The 24,420-nt window shown below is 33.8% G+C and overlaps 2 protein-coding genes across 2 annotated transcripts; one reads left to right on the plus strand and one right to left on the minus strand.

The window, feature by feature from the left end:
- Positions 1 to 50: 50 nt before the first annotated feature.
- On the minus strand, positions 51 to 831 carry LOC142238961 (endocuticle structural protein SgAbd-6-like). The gene is made up of 2 exons (XM_075310723.1): positions 568 to 831; positions 51 to 464 (listed from the first exon to the last, which is right to left on the minus strand). Exons 1-2 carry the CDS (start codon positions 577 to 579, stop codon positions 81 to 83), a joined length of 396 nt encoding a protein of 131 aa, XP_075166838.1. The 5' UTR covers positions 580 to 831; the 3' UTR covers positions 51 to 80.
- Positions 832 to 17,575: 16,744 nt separating this feature from the next.
- On the plus strand, positions 17,576 to 21,755 carry LOC142238962 (larval cuticle protein 65Ag1-like). The gene is made up of 2 exons (XM_075310724.1): positions 17,576 to 17,665; positions 21,125 to 21,755. The coding sequence occupies exons 1-2, from the start codon at positions 17,654 to 17,656 to the stop codon at positions 21,512 to 21,514; spliced, it is 402 nt and encodes a 133-aa protein (XP_075166839.1). The 5' UTR covers positions 17,576 to 17,653; the 3' UTR covers positions 21,515 to 21,755.
- Positions 21,756 to 24,420: the final 2,665 nt, after the last annotated feature.

Consider the following 24,420-nt stretch of genomic DNA (forward strand, 5'->3'; position numbering starts at 1 on the left):
TGACCTCCCTTGCAATTTAACAAAATGCCAATATAATAATAAAATATTCGTTTTGGTCTTTTATCTTAATAATAATTTATTTAACTACTCTTTTGTAAACTTCTTTCCAAGTTGGATTGTACTGCAGCATCAGCTGCAATCTGTGAAATTTCTTTGGGAATAATATTGCCCAAAGGTTGGAAACCATTTTCATCGGCTATATATTCCACGAGAATTTCTTCACCATTGGCATCAATATAACGATAAGAACCTTTTACTACTAAAGCCTCATCTTCAGTACCCAAATTCTTTATATAGGCCGATTCTTGACGTTTAGAGCCATCACCACCTTCAAAGTAATAGGCAAATGAGCCATCGGAATTTTTTTCTTCTCCTTGATTAAGGATAGGAACAATTGGTTTTTCTTCAATAGTTGCTTTAATACTGGCAGCGGTGCAAATGGCCAAAAGGGAAGCAAAGACAATCTGAAAACAAATGAGGAATATAAAATCAGTTTTATACAAGTGATATTTTAATATAAAAATAATTTTTAATTTTTATATTTTTTTTTTAAATATTTTAACTTACATATTTAAACATTTTGTATTTATTTTTTATTTTGTAGGCAGGTGGTTAGATTTTTCTTCTTTGAGTTTTTTCTGGTCTCTTGATTGATACTAATTTTTTCGCAAAAGAAAGTTCTTCTTTTATACCCTATATTATTTAGGTCATTCTTTAGAATATGAATATTAATTTATTTATTTGGTCATAGTGAGATTTTCATTGACCGAATTTAATTCAATGAGATTTACATATCTTTTGTTCTATCGATTATTTATTCTTCTTAATAACTTGGGGTATAAACGATCTTTCACATTATGGTTCTATTTATTCCATGAATGGCATCATACCATTCTGCTTTATTGTGTTCAAATACGAAATGTATAATAAACTGTAAATAATAAACAATTTCTATTCTGTCTGCTGATAACACTTTGTATGCATCAGTAGTATTTTGAAAACAAATTCATTTAGTAGGTAATTGATGCAAATAAACATGAAACCAATTTTGAAAAAATGAAATGAATTAAATAAATCAATTAATTGATAATTAAGATATTTTCAATTAAAAATTATGTTTTTCAAGTAAATTTTCGATTTAAAAAAAAATTTAAGGCTTTCTAACTAATGGTGTTTTCTTTTTTTTTTGTAATTTTTTGCATTTTGCCAGGAAAATGAATTTTTGAGTTTCTTTTCTAAAGAAACAGGCAAAAGTGCGAAAAGGCTTCGAATTCTGTTGTGAAAATAGTGTCACACATAGAAGTTAATTGCGGACATTTTCAGCACTGCCGACAAACGAGAGTGCTGTGATTTACCTGTTTGCTATAGCATTTTTTATGTTGCTGGCAACATTTTAAAAAGGCGGATTCTGAACAGACAAAATGAAGGCAAAGCACTTTTTCAGACAAGAAAACACCATAACTGTTTTGAAATATTTACTTCTAAAAGGATTTAATTCGTAACAAGTATATACGACCGTAAGTTCGGTCAGGCCGAATCTTATGTACCCTCCACCATAGATTGCGTAGAAACTTCTACTAAAGACTGTCATCCACAATCGAATTACTTGGGTTGCGGTAACACTTGCCGATGGCAAGGTGTTTTAAAACTTCTTACCGCCGTCTTCTAAATTGTAACTTAGTCCATACAGGTATAGTCGGTATATGAGGCCGACTAAATACGTATATAATTCAGACTGACAAAATTTGCTATAGAAATATAAGTTTGACAAAATTTTCTATAGAAATAAAATTTTGACAAAATATTCTATAGATATAAAATTTTGACAAAATTTTCTATAGAAATAAAATTTTGACAAAATTTTCTATAGAAATAAAATTTTAACAAAATTTTCTATAGAAATAAAATTTTGACAAAATTTTCTATAGAAATAAAATTTTGACAAAATTTTCTATAGAAATAAATTTTTTACAAAATTTTCTATAGAAATAAATTTTTTACAAAATTTTCTATAGCAATTTTTTTTTTTAATTTTCTATAGAAATACAATTTTGACAAAATTTTCTATAGTGATAAAACGTTGACAAAATTTTCTATAGAAATAAAATTTTGGTAGATTGTTTTTGACGATATGGGCCAATTTTTGTATGATTAGCGATCGGCTATATATAACTATAGCCGATATGGACCAATTTGTGCATCACTGTTAGCGGCCATATATTAGCGCAATGTACCAAATTTCAACCCAGTTGGATGAATTGGGGATCGGTTTATATGGGAGCTATATATAATTATAGATCGATATGGGCCAATTTTCGCATGGTTGTTAGATACCATATACCAACATCATGTACCAAATTTCAGCCGGATCAGATGAATTTTGCTTCTTTAAGAGGCTCCGGAGGTCAAATCTGAGGACCGATTTGACCTCCAAATTTCAGCCGGATCGGATGAATTTTGCGTCTCCAAGAGGCTCCGTAGGTCAAATCTGAGGACCGATTTATATGCGGGTTATACTCGTATATAATTATGGACCGATATGGACCAATTTTGCATGGTTATTAGAGACTATATACTTACACCACATGCCAAATTTCAACCGGCTAAGATGAAATTTTCTCCTCCAAGAGGCCCTGGAGGTCAAATCTGAGGACCGGCTTATATATGTGGGCTATGTATAATTATGAACCAATATGGACCAATTTTTGCATGGTTGTTACACCACATACCAAATTTCAACTGAATCGGGTGAAATTTGCTCCTCCAGAAGAAACCAAAACCAAATCTGGGGATCGGTTTGGATGAATTTTGCTCCTCCAAGAGGCTCCGAAGTTCAAATCTGGGGATCAGTTTATATGGGATTGGATGAATTTTGCTCCTCAAAGAGGCTCCGGAGTTCACATCTGGGGATCGGTTTATATGGGAGCTATATATAATTATAGACCGATGTGGACCAATTTTTGCATGGTTGTTAGAGACCATATGCTAACATCACGTACCAAATTTCAACCAGATCGGATAAATTTTACTCTTTCGAGAGGCTCCGGAGTTCAAATCTGGGGATCGGTTTATATGGGGCCTATATATAATTATAGACGGATATGGACCAATTTTTGCATGGTTGTTATAGACCATATACCAACACCATGTACCAAATTTCAGCCGGATCGGATGCGGGCTATATATAATTATGAACCGATATGAACCAATTTTCACATAGCTGTTAGAGACCATATACTTACACCACGTACCAAATTTCAGGCGGATCGAATGAACTTTACTCCTCCAAGAGGCCCCGCAAGCCAAATCTGAGCGTCGGTTTATATGGGGGCTATACGTAAAAGTGGTCCGATATGGCCCATTTGCAATACCATCCGACCTACATCAATAAAAAAAATACTTGTGCCAAGTTTCAAGTCGATAGCTTGTTTCGTTCGGAAGTTAGCGTGATTTCAACAGACGGACATGCTTAGATCGACTCAGAATTTCACCACGACCCAGAATATATATATTTTATGGGGCCTTAGAGCAATATTTCGATGTGTTACAAACGGAATGACAAAGTTAATATAACCATCCTATGGTGGAGGGTATAAAAATTAAATTCGAAATACTAAAATATCATCACACTTTAAGAACTAATGCCAAATCGATAATGCGGATGTTTGAACAGTTATATTTCACCCTATGACAATACGATGTGTTAGTCATTAATTCTAATCCAATTTTGCACCACTTCCGGATACAAAAATAATATTTTCATTGCTTTTCTTGGTACTTTTTTTGCTGGGTAATAAAGCATCGATATGATTCAATTGCCTGTTTGCTAGATGGCGAATAACGACATCACGTATCCAATTGCAAGCAGGGTTATATATCAGAACATAAAGCGAATCTAATGAAAAATAAACTTTTTCGAGATGAGTACATTTTTTGAACGGTTATTAAATTATACTTTGCGCCAATAGTTTTTGCAAAATTGCAAAATCGTCTCGAGAACACTAGCATATTTAGTGTGCGGTTTAAGTTTAAATGGGGCCATATTTGCTTGGTGTCGTTACAATCCTTGCAATTCTCCCATCGAACATTTGCCATCATGACAGCCTTCTCACGCAGTAAGAGCTTGCAGGTAGCCAGAGACATACCAACAGATTCTAGTTCCCCTGGAATATGTAAGGTAGTTCCTAGCCTTGCTAACTCATCGGCTTGACAGTTCCCCTGTATGTTTCTATGGCCAGGCACCCATATTAGGTGAATATTTTACTGCTCAGCCATTGCGTTGAGAGATTTGCGGCAGTCGATGGCCGTTTTAGAGTTAAGGAACACAGAGTCCAAGGATTTTATTGCAGGTTGACTCTATGAGTATATATTAATGCCAACATCTTTTGGAACATTATTTCTCTGCCAATTCGACATCTCTCTTATTGCTAATATTTGGGCCTGAAAAACACTACAGTGATTAGGTAATCTTTTCTCTATTCGAAGTTCCAGATCTTTAGAATATACTCCGAAACCCACTTGTCCATCCAACTTGGAGCCATCAGTGTAGAAATCTATATATCTTTTATTCCCCGGGGTCTGTGTACACCACGGCTCACTGTTGGGAATTAGAGTTTCAAACTTTTTGTGGAAAAGTGGTTTAGCCAGAGTGTAATCCACTACGTTAGCCACATCTGGCAGTACTTTGAGGACCGAATTGTGACCGTACATTTTTTCCGATCACAGCGATAGCTCACGCAACCGCACAGACGTTGTTGCAGCTGACTGTTTGGCCAAAATGTCTAAACGCAATAGATGCAGCATGACATTAAGGGAATCTGCTCCTGCCTTACTGAATGCGCCTGAGATACACAAGCATGCCATACGCTGAACTTTATCTAAACCTGTCGGTTGCTGAAGTGCCGGTCACCAGACTACAACACAGGATTTACTCCAAGACCATTCTTTTTCACCCTTTTCTCAGTCATCCGGAGGGCTCTTTGTATAACATCTCTGATTGTGGATGGTAAGTTTCCCCTGACTGCTAGAGCCACATCGTCTGCATATGCCACCACTTTTATCCTTTCTTTTTCTAGGGAAACCAGAAGGTTGTTTATAGCAACATTCCAAAGAAGTGGTGATAGAACTTCTCTTTGGGTATTGCCTCTGTTGACATACCTTTGTATGTTTGCATGTCCTAGTGTGGCTGAAATACGTCTCCTCATTAGCAGTTCGTCTAGCAGCCTAAGTATACCTGGATCAACATTCAGAGTTGCCAGTCCATTTAACATCGAGCTCGGATGGACGTTATTGAATGCCCCCTCGATGTCTAGAAACGCCACGATTGTGTATTCATTGACAGACAGTGAGCTTTCGATAAAGCTGACTAGTGCATGCAAAGCGGTCTCAGTAGACCTGCCCTTCAAGTATGCATGCTGTTGTTTCGAGAGCAAACTTGAATCGACGCTAGTTCTAAGATAAATATCTATCATCCTCTCCAGAGTCTTAAGTAGGAATGAGGATAAGCTGATTGGTCGGAAATCCTTCGCACTCGAGTGAGAGGCTTTTCCTGTCTTAGGTATGAAAACGACTTTTGTTTCCATCCACTTTTCTAGAATATATGCTAAGTTTATACATCCTTTATATATCACCGTCAACCAAGGGATAATTCTGCCAGTCACTACTTGTAACTCCGCCGGAGTAATTCCATCTGGTCCGGGGGATTTGAATGACCCAAAGCTATTTAACGCCCATTTTATTCTAGATTCCGATACAATTTCCTCTATAGGAAATGACCGCTCAGCCACTGTAGCACCGCCAGAACATGGTTCAACCGTCTGATTTCCAGGAAAATGTGTGTCCAATAGTACCTCCAGCGTGTCCTCACTGGACGTTGTCCAATTGGCCTCCGATGTTTTAATGAAACCTGGAGCGGAGTTAGTGGATGCTAGTGGATGCAAACATCACATTCCGAATTTCAACCAGTTCAGATAAAATGTCCTCAAATCTTGGAATCGGTTTATGTAGAGGCTATATATTATTACGAACCGATATCAATCAATTTTTGCACGGTCGTTAGGAGGCATGTACTAACATCGTGTATCAAATTTCAACCGGATCGGGAAAAATATATCCCTCCAAGAGGAGCAGGAGTTTAAATCTGGGGTCGGTTTTTAACGATTTTTGCATGGTTGTTGGAGTGCATGAACTAACATCACGTACTAAATTTCAACCGATATGGACCATTTTTTGCATATACTTAGAAATCATATACTTACATCGTGGACGAAATTTCAACCGGCTATTGCTATTCCAAGAAGCCTCGCTAGCCAAATCTGGGGATTGGTCATCGGGGATCATAACAACCAGTTTCAAGTCGAAAGCTTGTTTCGTTCGGTCATTGTGATTTCAATAGACGGGTGAACGGACGGACATCGCTACATCCACTCAGAAATTCATCGTGGTGATGAGGGGATGAGGCTAATATTTACCCATCCTATGATTGAGCGTATAAATATAATGTACAGTGGTGGTGGAAAAATGGTTAAATTTAGGAAAAATAATTCGAGTATGTATTTTCCATAAGAAATTAGCATATAAGACCCAATGCAACGATTGTCTCTAATATTTTTTATTTTTTTAAAGAATTTTTTTTTTGGATCAACCGAAAACTTTGTTTGTCTTCTTCAGAAAACTTTTCTTTCTGAAACATTTCTAACATCTAACAGAACTATGTAAAAATAATCCAGGAGGATTGAATTGTAAAGTTTATTTTATTCTTTCCTAGATCATAGAAACCGTATCTATTTAAACAATTAAACATTTCCTATTTATATTTTACTTTGCTCTAGTCATTATAAAGTAAAGTAAATCCATTTAAATAAAAAGAGCATTTTGATTGGTTCTCATACAAAACTTGTACATAATAAATTAATTTTTATTACATATACAAATGAATATCGATCCCAGAGATGAGTTTAAATTAAAATGCAAATGTTCTTCCAACAAAAATGAAGTTTATCTTTTGTGGGATTGGCTTTGGGCAAAAGCTAGACAATATCATCAGCTAGACAAGACTATCTTGAATGCATATAGGCCACAGTCAACCTTCCAACTGTGGTGAATGTTGAATTTTTATATCAACTACGAATGACTGACAGACTACGACGATAATTTTAAGCTCCAACAAGTGTAGGTGAAGATTTAAACACATTTTTATGGTTTAAATGTTATAAATTTATTATACAAATTCTACAAATTAAAAAAAAAGCGAAAAAAACTCTAATGATGATTAAATAAATAAAATTTTCTATTGTCAAAGTCTCTCTGCCGCATGTTGTCTTCGTAGACTATTATTGCTTCACTAACAGATTAAGTGCTAATTTAAATGCAAACTGTTACGTGGTATGGTTTTCAAGTACTTTAGCAGATTTTTAATCAAATAACAACATGTTCTTAAATTTCAATTTCAATACTATTTAGTTAGATGGTAAATGAAAAAAAAAAAATAAAAACAAACTGCATAGAAGTTGTGATACAAATACACAAGTAAATTAATTACTATTTTTATTTGTTAATTAAGCACAACTGAATTTAATTAAATTATGTACATTTATTAATTTAATTTATTGGAAACTTTCCCACCAACCTACGTATCGGTGCACTTTCAATTCCGTACCTTTGTCACAATGATGATGTTCTGGTTCAATTTGACACATTTGACAAATGATTCTACATTAGTCTCGGTTATAGCACAAACACGCTAAAATAGCAACGATGATAAATTTTCGATACTTTATGAAAATGGCATTTGTGTGGCTTGCTAACGATAGAAGGATCCCCGTTTTCATGTGAACTACGACAGAAACCAGTGAGAGAGTTACAGAGCCGGGGAGTATATGGTATGCAGACTTATACCGGCATTTAGCTATTTCCAATGAGAAACCTTTCAATGATACGAAGTTCTATCATTCATACAAACCCACGATTTAAAATTTATTAAGGTGTTGTGCTGCTGAAAAACAAACTAATGAAGAAAAGTTAAATTGAAAACAATTTATTTTATTGAAAATTGCTACTTTTAATTATTGAACAATTAGTTGAATGATATTTAGACATGCATGTTGTTCGAACAATATCAGATAGAGGCTCCGTAACAATGTGAAGGGCATTTAATTGAGATGTTTTTCAACGAAGCGACGTTAGATCATTCCTTGCCTATGTCTTCTAAAAGACAAGAAAAAAACACCTATTACTTACACCCAAAAAAAAGTAATTCTTTCCTCTAAACGACATTTTAGACAAACAAATATCATTTCTCATTTTTTTTTTCGTTATAAGGAAGTTTTTTTTTTGGGAGAAAAGTATATAATTTTTGTGATAAAGGTTGATTGATGATTTCATACAGACTAACAAGCAATTTTTTTCGGGCTAGGTTAGGTGACAGTCCGATGTATCAGGCTAACTTAGAGTATTCAGTCCATTGTGATACCACATTGGTGAACTTCTCTCTTATCACTGAGTGCTGCCTGATTCCATGTTAAGCTCAATGAAACGGGTCCTCCTTTTTATAGCCGAGTCCGAAGGGCATTCCACATTGCAGTGAAACCACTTAGAGAAACTTTGAAACCCTCAGAAATGTCACCAACATTACTGAGGTGGGATAATCCACCGCTGAAAAACTTTTTTGTGTTCGGTCGAAGCGGGAATCGAACCCACGACCTTGTGTATGCAAGGTGTACATGCTAACCATTGCACCACGGGAGCCACCGTCAGGAAGGAAGATGCAATTAGCTCTGACTAATTGCATCTTCCTTCGCACTTCAGCAGCCGACAAGTTTGGACAAATTTCAGCATATGGCGTGCTTGTGTATCTCAGTCGCATTCAGTAAGACAGGAACAAATTCCCTTAATGTCATGCTGCATCTATTGCCCTTAGACATTTTGGCCAAACAGTCAGCTGCAACAACGGCTGTGCGGTTGCGCGAGCTATCGCTGTGGTCGGAAAAAAAGGTACGGCCACAATTCGGTCCTCAAAACAATACCAGATGTGCCTAACGCAGTAAATTACACTTTGGCGAGACCACTTTTCGACAAAAAATTTTAAACTTTAATTCCCAACAGTGAGGCGTGGTGCACACAGGCCCCGGGGAATAAACGATATATAGATTTCTACACTGATGGCTCCAAATTGGATGGACAAGTGGGTTTCGGAGCATATTCTAAAGATCTGGAACTTCGAATAGCGAAAAGATTACCTAATCACTGTAGTGGTTTTCAGGCTGAAATATTATCAATAAGAGAGGTTGCGAATTGGCTGAGAAGTAATGTTCCAAAAAATGTTGGCATTAATATATACTCAGACAGTCAACCTGCAATGAACTCCTTGGACTCTGGGTTCCTTAACTTGAAAACGGTCATCGACTGCCGCAAATCTCTCAATGAGATGGCTGAGCAGTACAATATTCACCTAATATGGGTGCCTGGCCATAGGAACATACCTGGGAACTGCGAAGCAGATGAGTTAGCAAGGCTAGGAACTACCTTACATATTCCAGGGGAACTAGAATCTGTTGGTATGCCTCTGGCACCTGCAAGCTCTCACTGCCTGAGAAGACTGTTATGATGGCAAATGTTCGATGGGAGAATTGCAAGGGTTGTAAAAATATGGCCCCATTTAAACTTAAACCGCACACTAGATATGCTAGTGTTCTCAAGCCGTCAGATATCACTCCTAATATCTGCTATAACGGGTCGCCGCCTGATAGACGATTGTGCAAAAACTATTGGCGCGAATCAATTAAACACCTCTTGTGTGAGGCGTAAGCAAATTTTAGGGGCATATAGCTTTAGATTACTGGCGGACCTGGAAAACGTTAACTTAAGCAGTCTGCTAATGTTTCTGGAACAATCTGGTTGGTTCAACAGAATAAAATAATCGAGAAGGTTCAGCGGTTAAAACTAGAAGTGCCCATATGTAATAGGTACTTTTAGTTAATGTGATATCACAATGGACTGAATAGTCTAAGTGAGCCTGAAACTTAATCGGGCTGCCACTTTAACCTAACCTAACCTAACCTAACCTCACATCTTGCTCCATTCCACGAGGTTTTTAAATTCTTAGCACCTTTTTCTATATTACAAACAATGTAGAAGAAATTATTTGATTTTATAATTTTTGTTCATTTTAGCCTTTCGCCTGGACAGAGAATCAAACCGCGGACGATACAGTTTGTAAGCCAACACACTATCCACTGGGCTACGAAGCTGTTATGGTCATCAACAGATAATTATCGCTATAGCCATTAAAGCACAAGCAATACAAACAGTCAAGCTACATTTTGAAAGCATAGTTTTCGGCGCACACGAGCCGAAAAAAAAATATTTTCCAGAAACATTCATTTAGTTAGCCACCATAGATCTATGCCCGCCTCGCATACAAAGGGTCGTGGGTTCGATACCTGCTTCGACCGAACTCCAAATATTTTAGTTTGTTTACATATATTTCGAAAATGTTCGGAAAAATCCAGTATAACAATAACGAGCAATGATTCGAGAAACAAAAGATTTATTCACATTTAAAAGCTCGTACACCCAAAGAAAAAATCATGAACGGCGTTGTCATTTCAAAACGATCCGTTCATGAAAGTTAATCAACATACATGTGTTGTCAAACTGAAAATATATGGGGTCAATCTGACAACGTTAAAATGTCACCATGCGTTGTCAAAACAACAACCAGCGTTCATGATCTGAAAACCTAGTGGTTACGAATTTATAAACAAAATTAAAAAAAAGATTTCCACTACTGTGACTCGAACCTGTGTCGATAACAGTCGCCTTAGCACATTGCACCACTGGCAGAGTTGCCATAGCAAAGTCTAACGATTATTTTAAGAATTTTCATGGCCAAAGAAAAACGAATGCCGTTCATGAAATCGTGAATGCCCGTGGACGAAATCGTGAACATTCCATTTTGATTTTTTGTCAACATATCCGTTTAGGTTTGTCACCGTCCGTTCACGATTGTGAAACGCAATTTTTTCAATTATTGTAAACAATAAAATCAATTGTAAACGGAATAAATCTGTCAGTTGTCAGACCAGCAGTTTAGAAATGATAACAACTTGAAGTTGTGGTAGGGGTAAATAAGCAGAGAGTATTGGGAGCTAATCACGGCATTCCATATCGAATTCATAATCGTATCGAAAATATTGTATATATGATTAAAAGTTAGGATCAAGATATTCGATCAAAATTTTATGCAATTTCTCTAGCATTGCCAATAAATGTCCCCATGTCCTATAACAACCAATTTTATTAATATTTTGTCGCAACAGATTGATTGTTCAAGTGAGCTTTATATACTACGCTGCCACTATAATCTGCTATATTGCTTTGCAAACAAAGAAACATGGGTTCAATCCGTATAAAATAGTTAAAAAAAAAATTATTTTCATTTGTAAATGAGAGAAGCTTACACTACCCTCATGCGATATTCGTGAGAAATATGTGTCAGTTTAATAATCCAAGAACTCTGGGAAATGTTTACTACAGTTGTCATGGCGAATTTTCGGAAACCACTTTGCACACAGTACAAAATACATAAATTCGATTTAATCTATATTCTCTTTTAATGGAAGATCACCAAATATGCAAATTTGTCCAGGAAATTTTTCAGTGACTAACAGCAACATAACTTGTTATCTATACTAATTGATGGTGATATTTTGAAATTAAACGAAACAGAACTACAATTCTAATTAAATAGGTTAACAAAATGTACTAGAGACTTAGTTTAAGATTTCGTATATTTTTGGTTACGTAGAAACGTTAAATGCAATTTAAGAAAAACCGGAATTTTATTCATATATGGTGCTGACGAAACCAGTATGAAGCATTTACATTTTTGTTCAGTCACACTTTATAATACAAAACTAAATTTCTTCGAATAAGCCTAATGACTAATTTGCATTAATCTGTTTCAAGGTAACATTAACAAAAGCAAAACATAGAACGTGGATATAGCCAGCTTTGCGATTTTAAATTATTGGTCGTATATTCCAGATGTCATCAGTTAATACTGCTACCTAATATGATCAAATATTCATCGTTATAATTTGTAAATAGGTATCACAATGAAAAATAGGTACATAACTAGGTGCATATAATTTTGACAATTCAACATGTAAAATTGTCCATAGTTAATATATCTAGAGTAAGTACAGTAAAATCGAAAGTATATGTTGCAGAATATTAAACAGAACATTTGGTTATTGGTTACTGTAGCATTAGAGTTCATTATGGTGACCTCGTCGTGATTTTTATTCGCAGTAGTGGGCAATTAGAAAAACTCCGTATGAAATCAAAATAGAATTCCATTGATTGACATTTGGTCACAGATCAGCTACGTTGCTATCAATACCGGATCTTAGGCTCACATAGACTATTCAGCCTATTTTGACACAACAAAAACTAAACTTCTCTCTTACCAATTCTATGTTCATCTTAAGGAAAAGTAACATATTTTTTATAGTCGAGTCCGAACGGCGTTTCACAGTGTTTCACGACTAGCTTTTGCAGAGATTGGTGGTTAATGAGAACTTCGGACAGTTGTTCATCAGTAGTTCAGTTCATTGATGACCGGAGACTGTGTAATTCAGTGACCTAGTTGGGTCGTATATAGTCGGCAATTGTGTATTCGGAAATTTGTAGAAGTTGATAAACACTTTATCTTTGGCTCTTAGAAATGGACTTTCCTCAGCTTCAGTATCTGTAGCAGCTTTATGTCGCTAATAGCTGTGGGTTCAGTAGTTGTTTCGAGTTCTTTAATATTACTGACATCTACTTTCTTCAAAAGTAAACAAGTATATACGACCGACCGTACGGCCAGTCTGAATCTTATGTACCCTCCACCATGGATTGCGTAGAAACTTCTACGAAAGACTGTCATCCACAATCGAATTACTTGGGTTGTGGTATCTTAAAACTTCTTAACATCGTTTTCTAAATTGTGAGTTAGTCCATACGTGGCATATAACACATTAGACAACAAAGGTATGTGTAGGTAAGTCTACAAATTATTACGAATCGATATGGAATTTTGCACGGTACGTAGAGAGCAAGAATTGAAATATGGGGGTCGCTTATATGGGGGCTATATACAATGATGAACTTCATATGGACCAATTTTTGTGTGATTAGGGATCGATTTATCTGAGGGCCATAAGCGTAGGAAGGCCTCTGGGGAGGGGGCTTAGACCCCCCCCCAAAAATTTTAGCCCCCCCCCCAGAATTTGAAACTCTATTTATGATTTTCCATTTTTCAATAAATGTCAATAGTTTTTTTAATTTTTATAAAAATTAAACAAGTATATACAATCGCACAAATTTCCGCTAAAGACTTTCATGAACAATCGAATCACTTGGGTTGTGGTAGCAGTTGCCGATGGCAATGTTTGACGTCAGATATTTATGAAATAAAGCTGTGGTTGAACTTATGATTGATTTAGTTTAGTCAATTTAATTAAAAAAATAGTAATTGATATTAAAACTATTCTTTCATAAATTAATATCTTAATAATGCTGCGAAAAAGCGTTGCCAAAAAAGTAGTGAAAATGTTCTTTTTGGGTCTAGAAGTGGTGCAAAATTGGCGGAGAAGCAATGAATGTAATATGAGCTTGTCATAGGACAAATGTCCACCGTTTCAACAGCCGTTGCAATGAATTTGCATCACTTCTTAAGGTGAGATCCGAATTCAGTGTTTTGAATGTGAATTAAAAAATTTTTTCCCAAATAAATAATTTTTATATTGTTTTTATGATTTTCAAACGCTTGTTTGAAACGTTTTTCCTGGAATAATTTCCAAAATTATCGATTTTTCTATAATGGATTTAGCAGTTTTGTGGCAAAATTTGAATAATTTGTACCAATTTATTTATTCTTACTCTTTTTTTAAACTATTTGAAAAAAAAAGAAAACAAAAAATTACACATTAAAATAAGTAAAAAACTTCCTGTGTAGTTAAAATAATTGAGGACATTTTTGGAAGTACTTTTAAAGTTGTTCCTTTAGAACAACTCACAATTTTTTGCTGGGAAAAGTGTGGAACTACTTTTAGTTGCTTTATTATAAATTGTTTGTCGAGTTATTTTGATGTCTAATTTTTTATTCAATTTTATGAAATAAAACATTAATTGAACCTATAAGTTCAGTCTATAAATTTTAGCTAGGGGGGCTATGCCCCCCCCCCCCCCCCCCCTAGGAAAACTGTCTAGCTACGCTAATGCTGAGGGCTATATATAACTATAGACCGAAATGGACCTAGTTAGGCATGGTTGTTAACGGCCATATACTAGCACAATGTACCAAATTCCAACTGACTCGGATAAAATTTGCTCCTCCAAGAGGCTCCAAAACCAAATCTCGAGATCGGTTTATATATGGGGGCTATATATAATTAGGGACTGATATGGACCACTTTTGGCATGGTTGTTACATATCATATACTACCACCACGTACAAAACTTCAACCAGATCGGATGAATTTTGCTTCTCCAAAAGGCACCGGAGGTCAAATCTGGTGATCGGTTTATATGGGGGCTATATATATAATTATATGGACTGATATGAACCAATTCCTGCATGGTTGTTGGATACCATATACTAACATCACGTACCAAATTTCAACCGAATCGGATGAATTTTGCTCTTCCAAGGGGCTTTGGAGGTCAAATAAGGATCTGTTTATATGAGGGCTATATATAATTTCGACGAATTTTTGCATGGGTGTTTGAGGCCTTATATTAACACTACGTACCAAATTTCAACTGAATCAGATGAATTTTGGTCTTCCAAGAGGCTCCGGAGGTCAAATCTGGTGATCGGTTTATATGGGGGCTATATATAATTATGAACCGATGTGGACCAATTTTTGCATGGTTATTAGAGACCACATACTAACACCATGTACCAAATTTTAGCCGGATCGGATGAAATTTGCTTCTCTTAGAGGGTCTGCAAGCCAAATTTGGGGGTCCATTTATATGGGGGCTATATATAATTATGGACCGAAGTGGACCAATTTTTGCATGGTTGTTAAACACCATATACTAACACCACGTACCAAATTTCATCCGGATCGGATGAAATTTGTTTCTCTGAGAGGCTCCGAAAGCCAAATCGGGGGATCGGTTAATATGGGGGCTATATATAATTATTGACTGATGTGGACCAATTTTTGCATGGTGATTAGAGACCATATACTAACACCATGTACCAAATTGCAGCCGGATCGGATGAAATATATTTCTCTTAGAGGGTCCGCAAGCCAAATTTGGGGGTCCATTTATATGGGGGCTATACGTAAAAGTTGGCCGATGTGGCCCATTTGCAACACCATCCGACCTACATCAATAGCAACTACTTGTGCCAAGTTTCAAGTCGATAGCTTGTTTCGTTCGGAAATTAGCGTGATTTCAACAGACGGACGGACCGACGGTCGGACAGACATGCTCAGATCGACTCTCTCGACTCGAGCCTCTACACTGAAAAAAATATTGTCAAGATGCCAAAGATTACATATCCTTAAAATACGAATGCGAATTTGGCTTAGCATAGAAGTCGCATTTTTCTGATATAAAGTTTTTTTTTTTTTCCTTGTCCCAAAGTCGATTAACTTTTCAATGAAGTCGTTTTTTGTATTAAAGTTAAGCGATTCAACTTAAAAATGGATATCCTAACAAGAAAGAAAATTTTGTTTGACAACGGTCAACTTGACTTCCGAAAAATTCGTCAAAATTATTGAAATCATCTATTTTTAAACGCAAAAAAGCGTTTCAAAATAGGAGATGATTTTCAATACTTTATTTTAAAGTCTTTGTTACTTCAAACATAGTGTAATTTGTATGTGTTATCGAGTTCGAATTTGGAAGTTTATGTTGTTCTTAACACGTTATCGAAGGACTATGTTAGCACATGAAGAGCTGAAAAAACGAAAAAATTTAAATTTGTTTCCTAAAGTCAAAAAGGTAAAATTCAAGTTAAAAAAAAAAATGTGCCATAAAAGTACTCTTACTTCAATACTCTTCTTCTTTGACTCGTATTCAATAACAAAATCATTAGAGTAAGGACAACATTTTTGGAAATGGGCATGATTTTTTTGAGTGCAGGAGCTCTTTTTTACCATGAATATGACTTTTATACCCACTTTTATACCCATAGGTTAGGTTAGGTGGCAGCCCGATATATCAGGCACACTTAGACTATTCAGCCCATTGTGATACCACATTGGTGAACTATTCTCTTATCACTGAGTGCTGCCCGATTCCATGTTAAGCTCAATGACAAGGTACCTCCTTTTTATAGCCGAGTCCGAACGGCATTCCACATTGCAGTGAAACCACTTAGAGAAGCTTTGAACCCTCAGAAATGTCTGAGGGTTCATTACTGAGGTGGGATAATCCACCGCTGAAAAATTTTTTGGTGTTCGGTCGAAGCAGGAATCGAACCCACAACCTTGCGTCTGCAAGGCGGGCATGCTAACCATTTCACCACGGTGGCTCCCAAATATATACCCATAAAAGTATGTGCTGAAGTTGAAAAATAGGGTACCTCTATGAACAGCTCTAGCGATTTTAATCATACTAATTTGAAGATGATTTATCCAATCCTCCCGTTTTACTTCTTAACAATCCCACTTTCGAAGTTTAATTGCATTTGTAATATTTGTAGTCCGTTCTTTAAGTTACTAAAAATCCAGCAGATTCTAATGCTTCCTTCCAATCAATCGACCTTTAGACAATTCACAATATGTTGACCAAATCGTACATATCTCCAATAACTTTGATTTTATTGATATCTATATATGGGATTTATTTATCTGACATTGTCAAATTCAACTACTTTGTGCAAAAAAACCGTTCAAATTCGATACGCCCTAATGTCCGATGTGTAAATATATAAAGCAAATTGATAGCCTATAGTGACATCTTCTATCAACCTTATCGTTTAAAGCGATCAATTTTAACTATGACTGATTAATTTATGCAATTATGCATTTGTTTTGTATATTTTTCTTCAGAAGCTTATCACCATCCAACAAGAAGACACTCAAAATTTGTCTGATAAATTGGTCAAAAAGACCGACGAACAAGATTTTAAGAAACGATTTGTTTCCAGATTATCATATCAGCCTGTTTGTACTAACATTCAAATAGTTTGTTACGAAATTTTTTATATATATTGTGATTTTGTTTCTGTTTTCTTCGTGATAGTTAGTTAGCACTTTATGTCAACCCTGACATTTCTGATCACAAATTGTCTACGCTTGCAGCATTGCAGGTTGTTGTTAGTGTTGTCATGGGCTAAAAATTTCTATGTTTTCTATATAAAATCTATATTCAGTTATTTTGTTTGTTTTTGGTTCTTTGCTACTGTATGGTTCGAGTAAATAATCAAAAATTGTATATTAAACAGGATGCAGATCATGTTATGCATGCTTAAATAATTTTGTTTTTTTGATAAAATTCTCAAGTTTTTCACACATTTTTAAGTTTGAAGATATAAAAGCAGCTACATTTCAAAACTGGTCATCACTTTGGTAGTAGTCTTCATCGGTTCCTCAAATCCCATTTGAACTAGATTTTATACAAAAAAAAAAAACCACATAGCAAAATGTTCAAATATGTAAGTGTTGATTTTGGACCGTAAATTAATTTATTTAAAATAGTGTTACAGAAAACAAACATAATTAAAAGTTAATTTGGGGTCAATATGAAAGCTTATTAAGTGCTATCCAATTATAAATAATGTAGTTTTTGAAAATACATGTGACAATACTCGTTTACAACGATCTGATAAAGCTATAAAAAACATCGATTGACTATAACAAATCCAAGTAAATGCAGACATAAGCTGTTCAAATCAAAAACACAGTTATTAAGAAGAAAGTTTTAAATATTTCTTTTTTTTTTTCAAAACTATAATAACAATTAATTGTGCTGAATGATTTATGTTATGTTTGTGTCTTAAGTCTTTTTTGTGGTATTAAAAATTTACGTTTGTGTCTTAAGTCTTTCAACTTTGGGTAAAAGATTTCTAATGGAGTTCCTTTATGTTCTAACCTGCAAATATACGCTATCTTTACGTTTTTGATCACTTTAAAGCTTCAAGGAATATAGCAATGTCCATCTGTCTTGACGACTTTTGACGCATATTACTTTTTTGTTGACAAGTAGTTTGTAAAGTTTACAAACATTGACTCTATTTAGAATAGCCATCTTACCATACAATGGGTGATGAATTCTGTTTTAGTTTTGGCAGAAATCTTCGGACCAGATAGAATTACTATAATGAACTACAATCAATGACCGGAAGAATTATGTAAACTGTGGATATCGGCGGCATACAAAGGCTGTAAAAACTTACTGGGAGCACAAATTTAAAATACGGAATTTTTTAAAATTTATTCCAAAAATAATTGTAACAAACTGATCAATCCAAGTACTGCTCATCACTAGCCACTATATTTTCCCATCTCAATCCGAGAAGCCACCCAGTTCGACTTCCTCATAAAAAGCAGTCAGCTCATGCATCATGGACACGATTGCGACTGTTGGTCGAATTCTACCAATAATGGTAGATTTTTGACAGTTTGGATAATTGATACAATTCTTGATGTTTTCTATAAAATAAAATTTTGACAAAATTTTCTATAGAAATAAATTTTTGACAAACTTTTCTATAGAAATAAAATTTTGACAAAATTTCCTATAGACATAAAATGTTGACAAAATTTCCTTTAGAAATAAAATTTTTACAAAATGTTCTATAGAAATAAACTTTTGACAAAATTTTCTATAGAAATAAAATTTTGACAAAATTTTCTATAGGTATACAATTTTGACATGATTTTCTATAGAAATAACATTTTGACAAAATTTCCTATTGTAATAAAATTTTGTCAAAATTTTGTATAAAAATAAAATTTTGACAAAATTTTCTATAGATATAAAATTTTGACAAAATTTTCTATAGAAATAAAATTTTGACAAAATTTTCTATAGAAATAAAATTTTTACAATATTTTCTATAGATATACAATTTTAACATGATTTTCTATAGAAATAAAATTTTGATAAATTTGTCTATAGGTATAGAATTTTGACATGATTTTCTATAGAAATAAAATTTTGACAAAATTTCCTACAGTAATAAAATTTTGACAAAATTTCCTATAGTAATAAAATTTTGACAAAATTTTCTATAGATATAAATTTTGACAAAATTTTTTATAGAAATAAAATTTTGACAAATTTTTCTATAGATATAAAATTTTGACAAATTTTTCTATAGAATTATGACAAAATTTTCTATAGAAATAAAGTTTCGACAAAATTTTCTATATAAATATAATTTTGACAAAATTTTCTATAGAAATAAAATTTAGACAAAATTTTCTATAGTAATAAAATTTTGACAAAATTTTCTATAGAAATAAAATTTAGACAAAATTTTCTATAGAAATAAATTTTAGACAAAATTTTCTATAGAAATAAAATTTTGGCAATATTTTCTATAGAAATAAAATTTTTGGCAAAGTTTTCTATAGAAATAAAATTTTGACAAAATTTTCTATAGAAATAAAATTTTGACAAAATTTTCTATAGAAGTAAAATTTTGACAAATTTTCTATAGAAATAAAATTTTGACAAATTTTCTATAGAAATGTTGACAAAATTTTCTATAGAAATAAAATTTTGACAATATTTTGACAAAATTTTCTATAGAAATAAAATTTTGGCAATTTTCCCTATAGAAATAAAATTTTGACAAAATTTTCTATAGTAATATTTGCAAAATAAGATTATTTGTATGGTAGTTTTTTAAAAAGTGCTCCAAATTTTAGTAGATTATTTATGGCTCGAGTGGCAACCGTGATCATGGATTGGAACACGTGGTAATCAGAAGGACCAATGTTTGGACTTTATGGCGGGTGGGGTCGTGCTTTCCGTTTGGATATGACATGAATATGGATGAAAGTACAAATGATAAGAATTGTGTAATCCACATAGAAAGTCTCTCATCTAATGAAGGTACATAGGCATAAAACTGTATCGGAGAACTGCATATCAGATGAATTAGCAAAATTAGGAGGAATGGCACGATTCCAGGGAAATACAAACCTTCCAGTACATACTGTATGAGAAGGCTATTCTCTTTTCGCAGGTATATCAATAAATCTATTCACGTACAAATGTCAGTTTAAAAATTTTAGTTATAACAATTACTTCAAAGTAAAAATATACTTAATCCCAAAAAAAAACTTTAAACCAAAGATTCTAAATCCTCAAACTAAGTTTTAGCCTATATTTGAAGCGTTTTTATCTTAAATCTTAATATTGAATATTTCATTGAATTTAAGGACGACTTTTTAAATAAAAAATGGGTTTCTTTACTTTTAGGAAATTTTGCTTTAGGTCAAAGACATTGGTCTTTAACGGATGGACACACATTTTGCAATTGTCCTAAGTTTAATGAAAAAAACTTTTGAAGCAAAGATTATAACTATTATTTTAATTAAAATGTCATTATTTTAAAGAAATTTGACCTTCATATTGGGTTAATTTGCGCTTCCTTAAATTTAGGTTGGGTAATCTTTAATATCACGTAAATATTTTTTTTTTTTCACTACATCTAAACTTAGGGCGGACATATATGTTGTGTTGAACAGTCTAAAAGAATTAACTATGTAAAATATTTGTACATGCAATCTATGGCAGAAGCTTAAATAGTTTCATGTCATGGCTAAGTGAGCCTGAAACTTAATCGGGCTGACACTTTAACCTAAACAATTGATCCATTATGATTCATGGAGAATTCCATTCAGAAAATCATTTATGAAGTTAACATTTAATGGGGTCTACGGTCTATTCATACCTTTTGGTCCATCACAAGTTTTCATACTGAATTTTCTCTTGTTTTAAATACGATACAAACCTTGCCAAAATTAATAAAGCTTAGGTTAGGTTAGGTTATGTGGCAGCCCGATATATCAGGCTCACTTAGACTATTCCGTCCATTGTGATACCACAGTGGTGAACTAATAAAACACTATCCTTATATTATTAATACCCTTATTTACAGCTGATTGTTTTCGCCTGCTTCGCCGCTCTGGCTTTCGCTGCCCCTGCTAAGGAAGATAAAGAAGTTGTTGAAATTATTAAATCGGAAATCACCAAACACGAAGATGGCTCCTATCAGGTAGCAGTTGAAACTGGAGATGGTACTCACCGCGAAGAGGAAGCCTCTGTTGTGGATGAAGGAACTGAAAATGAAGCACTAGAAATCAAAGGATCTTACAAATACATCAATGATGATGGTGATGAAGTTGAAGTCTTCTATACCGCTGGTGTCAATGGTTTCGTTCCCTACGGTAGTGTGATTAACCCAGAAATCACTGCTGTCGCAAAGGCTGCCAAGGATTTGCCTAAGGATGAAGCTGACTACAAAAAGAGAAACAAGAATGCCGAATAAATTTTTGAATTCTGAGACAGAATGAAAAGAACGATTTGATGAAGCATCATAATCTCAGGGATGAAAAAACCCAAGCATAAAATTTTTCGCTCAAAACTCATGATGTTTCGATTTGTACATATCCATTTTGTTTAAGCCTATACTGATAAGTGTTTCATTTAATATTAGTTTTAATAGTAATTGAACATGTATGTATGTGTATGTTCCAGCCGTTGTAATAAATACCATTCGAATAACATTATGGGCATGTTTTTGTGAATGTAATTGGGACAAACTTAAAAGATTCTAGAATAGAATATGATGAATATCTACTAAGGAGAAATATTATTACAAATACTATATCAAAACAAGTAAATACGACAGGCCGAATTTTAAGTACCCTACACCATGGATTGCGTACAAAGTTCTAGTAAAGACTGTCATCTACAATCGAATTTGTTACTTCATGAGGCTTGCGAAGTTAAATGTTGGTGGATCGGTTTATATCGGAGCAATATATAATTATGGAGGGGTATGGACCAATTTTTACATTATTAGGGGACATATATCAACATCACGTACCTAATGTTAACCGGATTGGATGAAATTTGCTCTTCGAAGAGGCTCCGTAGGTCACATTTAGACCGATTTTTGCATGGTTATTAGAGTGGATATACCAACATTGCGTACACTGAAAAAAATATTGTCGTGAGGTCAAAGATTTCATGTCTTTAAAATACGAATACAAATTTTGCTTACCATAGAAGACGCATTTCTCTAATATAAAGTTATTTTCCTTGTCCAAAAGTCGATAAACTTTTTAATAGAGTCGTATTGTCCTCATAATTAAGTGATTTGACTTAAAAATTGGTATCTTAACATGAAAGAAAAAATTGTTGGGCTAAGGTCAACTTGACTTTAATAATTCAGAAAAATTCTTTAAATTTAATTAAATTGTCTTTAAATTTGTTGTCTTTTTGCATCTTGACTACAAAGCAAAAAATCGTTCAAATATAGGACATGTTTTTCAGAACTTTATTTTAAAGAAGTTTTTTACTTCAAACATAGCATAATTTCTACTGAAGTCGAGTCCTAATTTGGAAGATAAAGTTGGAAGATAATTTGGAAAACAGTGAACCCACCAAGAAATTTAATTTTAGAAAAATTAGATAATTTTAAATAAACTCTATTAAAAACCCTGACGACACGCCGATTTCATAAAAATAAGTAAATAATTTTCAACAAATTATAATTTATAAGCCAAAATTGTTATTTCATGTCCAAATGCATTATATCTAATTTTACAATTATTAATCGAGCTTTATGGACAGATTTCGATTAAGGAACATGATTAATTGAGTCATTGAAAAGAAAACGCCAGATACAAATCTATACATGCCTGGACTGTACATGTTTCGAATCGGGCGAATGAATCTTTCCACTGCCTTTAGTATAAATCTGGCTGGGAGAGATAACTAAATTTTGGGCTCTTTATGCTAACTCCTTATGGAGAAAACATTTGGGAAATTTCCTCTTACAAATTCAATCATCTTTTCTCCCACTCTACATCATCTTCTCATATAACTACAAATATAAATAAAATAAAAATAAGATTAAGAGACTTGTAGTTATATGAAAAGATGATGTACAGTGGGAGAAAAGATGATGACATATATGGGAGCTATATATATTCTTAGTGCAAAATTTCAACGAAATTGGGGTAAAACTCTGGCTTCTGGGACCGCATTAGTCCATATCGGGCGAACGACATATATGGGAGCTATATCTAAATCTGAACCGATTTCAATAATATTTGGCACACTTAACTACACTACTAATTATACTCCTAGTGCAAAATTTCAACCAAATTGGGGTAAAACTCTGGGGCCATATAAGACCATATCGGGCGTAAGATATATATGGGAGCTATATCTAAATCTGAACCGATGTCTTTCAAAATCAATAGGGTTCTATTCTGAGCCAAAACACATACTTGTGCCAAATTTGAAGTCGATTTGACTAAAACCTGCGACCTAGACTTTGATTACAAAAATGTGTTCACGGACAGACGGACGTGGCTATATCGACTCGGGAGCCCACCCTGAGCAATTTTGCCAAAGAAACCATGTGTCTATCTCGTCTCCTTCTGGGTGTTGCAAACTTATACACTAACTTATGTTCCACAGTGTGGCGCAGGGTATAAAAAACAAACCAAAGATGCGAAATCCTCGAAATAAGAATAACCCCATATTTGAAGTTTTTTATCTTTAATAAAAAATATGTCTCAGTTAATTTAACAATAATTTATTGAAATATTTAACTGGCAGAGGCACTCAAATTTCAATGATTCGTGTCCTAAATTTAAAGGAAAAATTCTTTTAATTAAAAGTTTTTCATTTTAAAGAAATTCATCCTTAATATTGTTTAAAGTGCGTATCCTAAAATTTTGGTTGCACATTTATCGAGGTAATAAACATTTCCAAAGAGAAAATTTATCATACGAAATTTTTCTAAAGAAACAAATGTATAGCACGCTAAAAGTTCTTTCTAAATTCTCTAAATCTAAATCTGTATATTTTTTAAACTTAAAAATTACAAAAAAATGTTTTTTTTTAAATCTTATAACTCGAAAGTTTTTCCTTTTATTAAACTTCCTATACTATCTAATTTAATACAAATCATAAGCTTAGCCATTAAATGTTTTATTTAATTCACCAAACCCAAGAAAAGAGTATTAACCTTTGAGAATGATCCAAGGAGGCATTCATAAGATAAATATTGGATTAAATAGACCTCAACTTCACAAATACATAAACAATATAAACAGTTTTTAACAAAAATTCATTCACACCTTTTGTCATAGTCAAATGTCAATATTACACCTGCATAAATTAAGACCACTAACACCAACACAGTTTAGCCTCATT

This window comes from Haematobia irritans, chromosome 5 (genome assembly GCF_050003625.1).
Source record: "Haematobia irritans isolate KBUSLIRL chromosome 5, ASM5000362v1, whole genome shotgun sequence".
NCBI classification, from domain to species: domain Eukaryota; kingdom Metazoa; phylum Arthropoda; class Insecta; order Diptera; family Muscidae; genus Haematobia; species Haematobia irritans.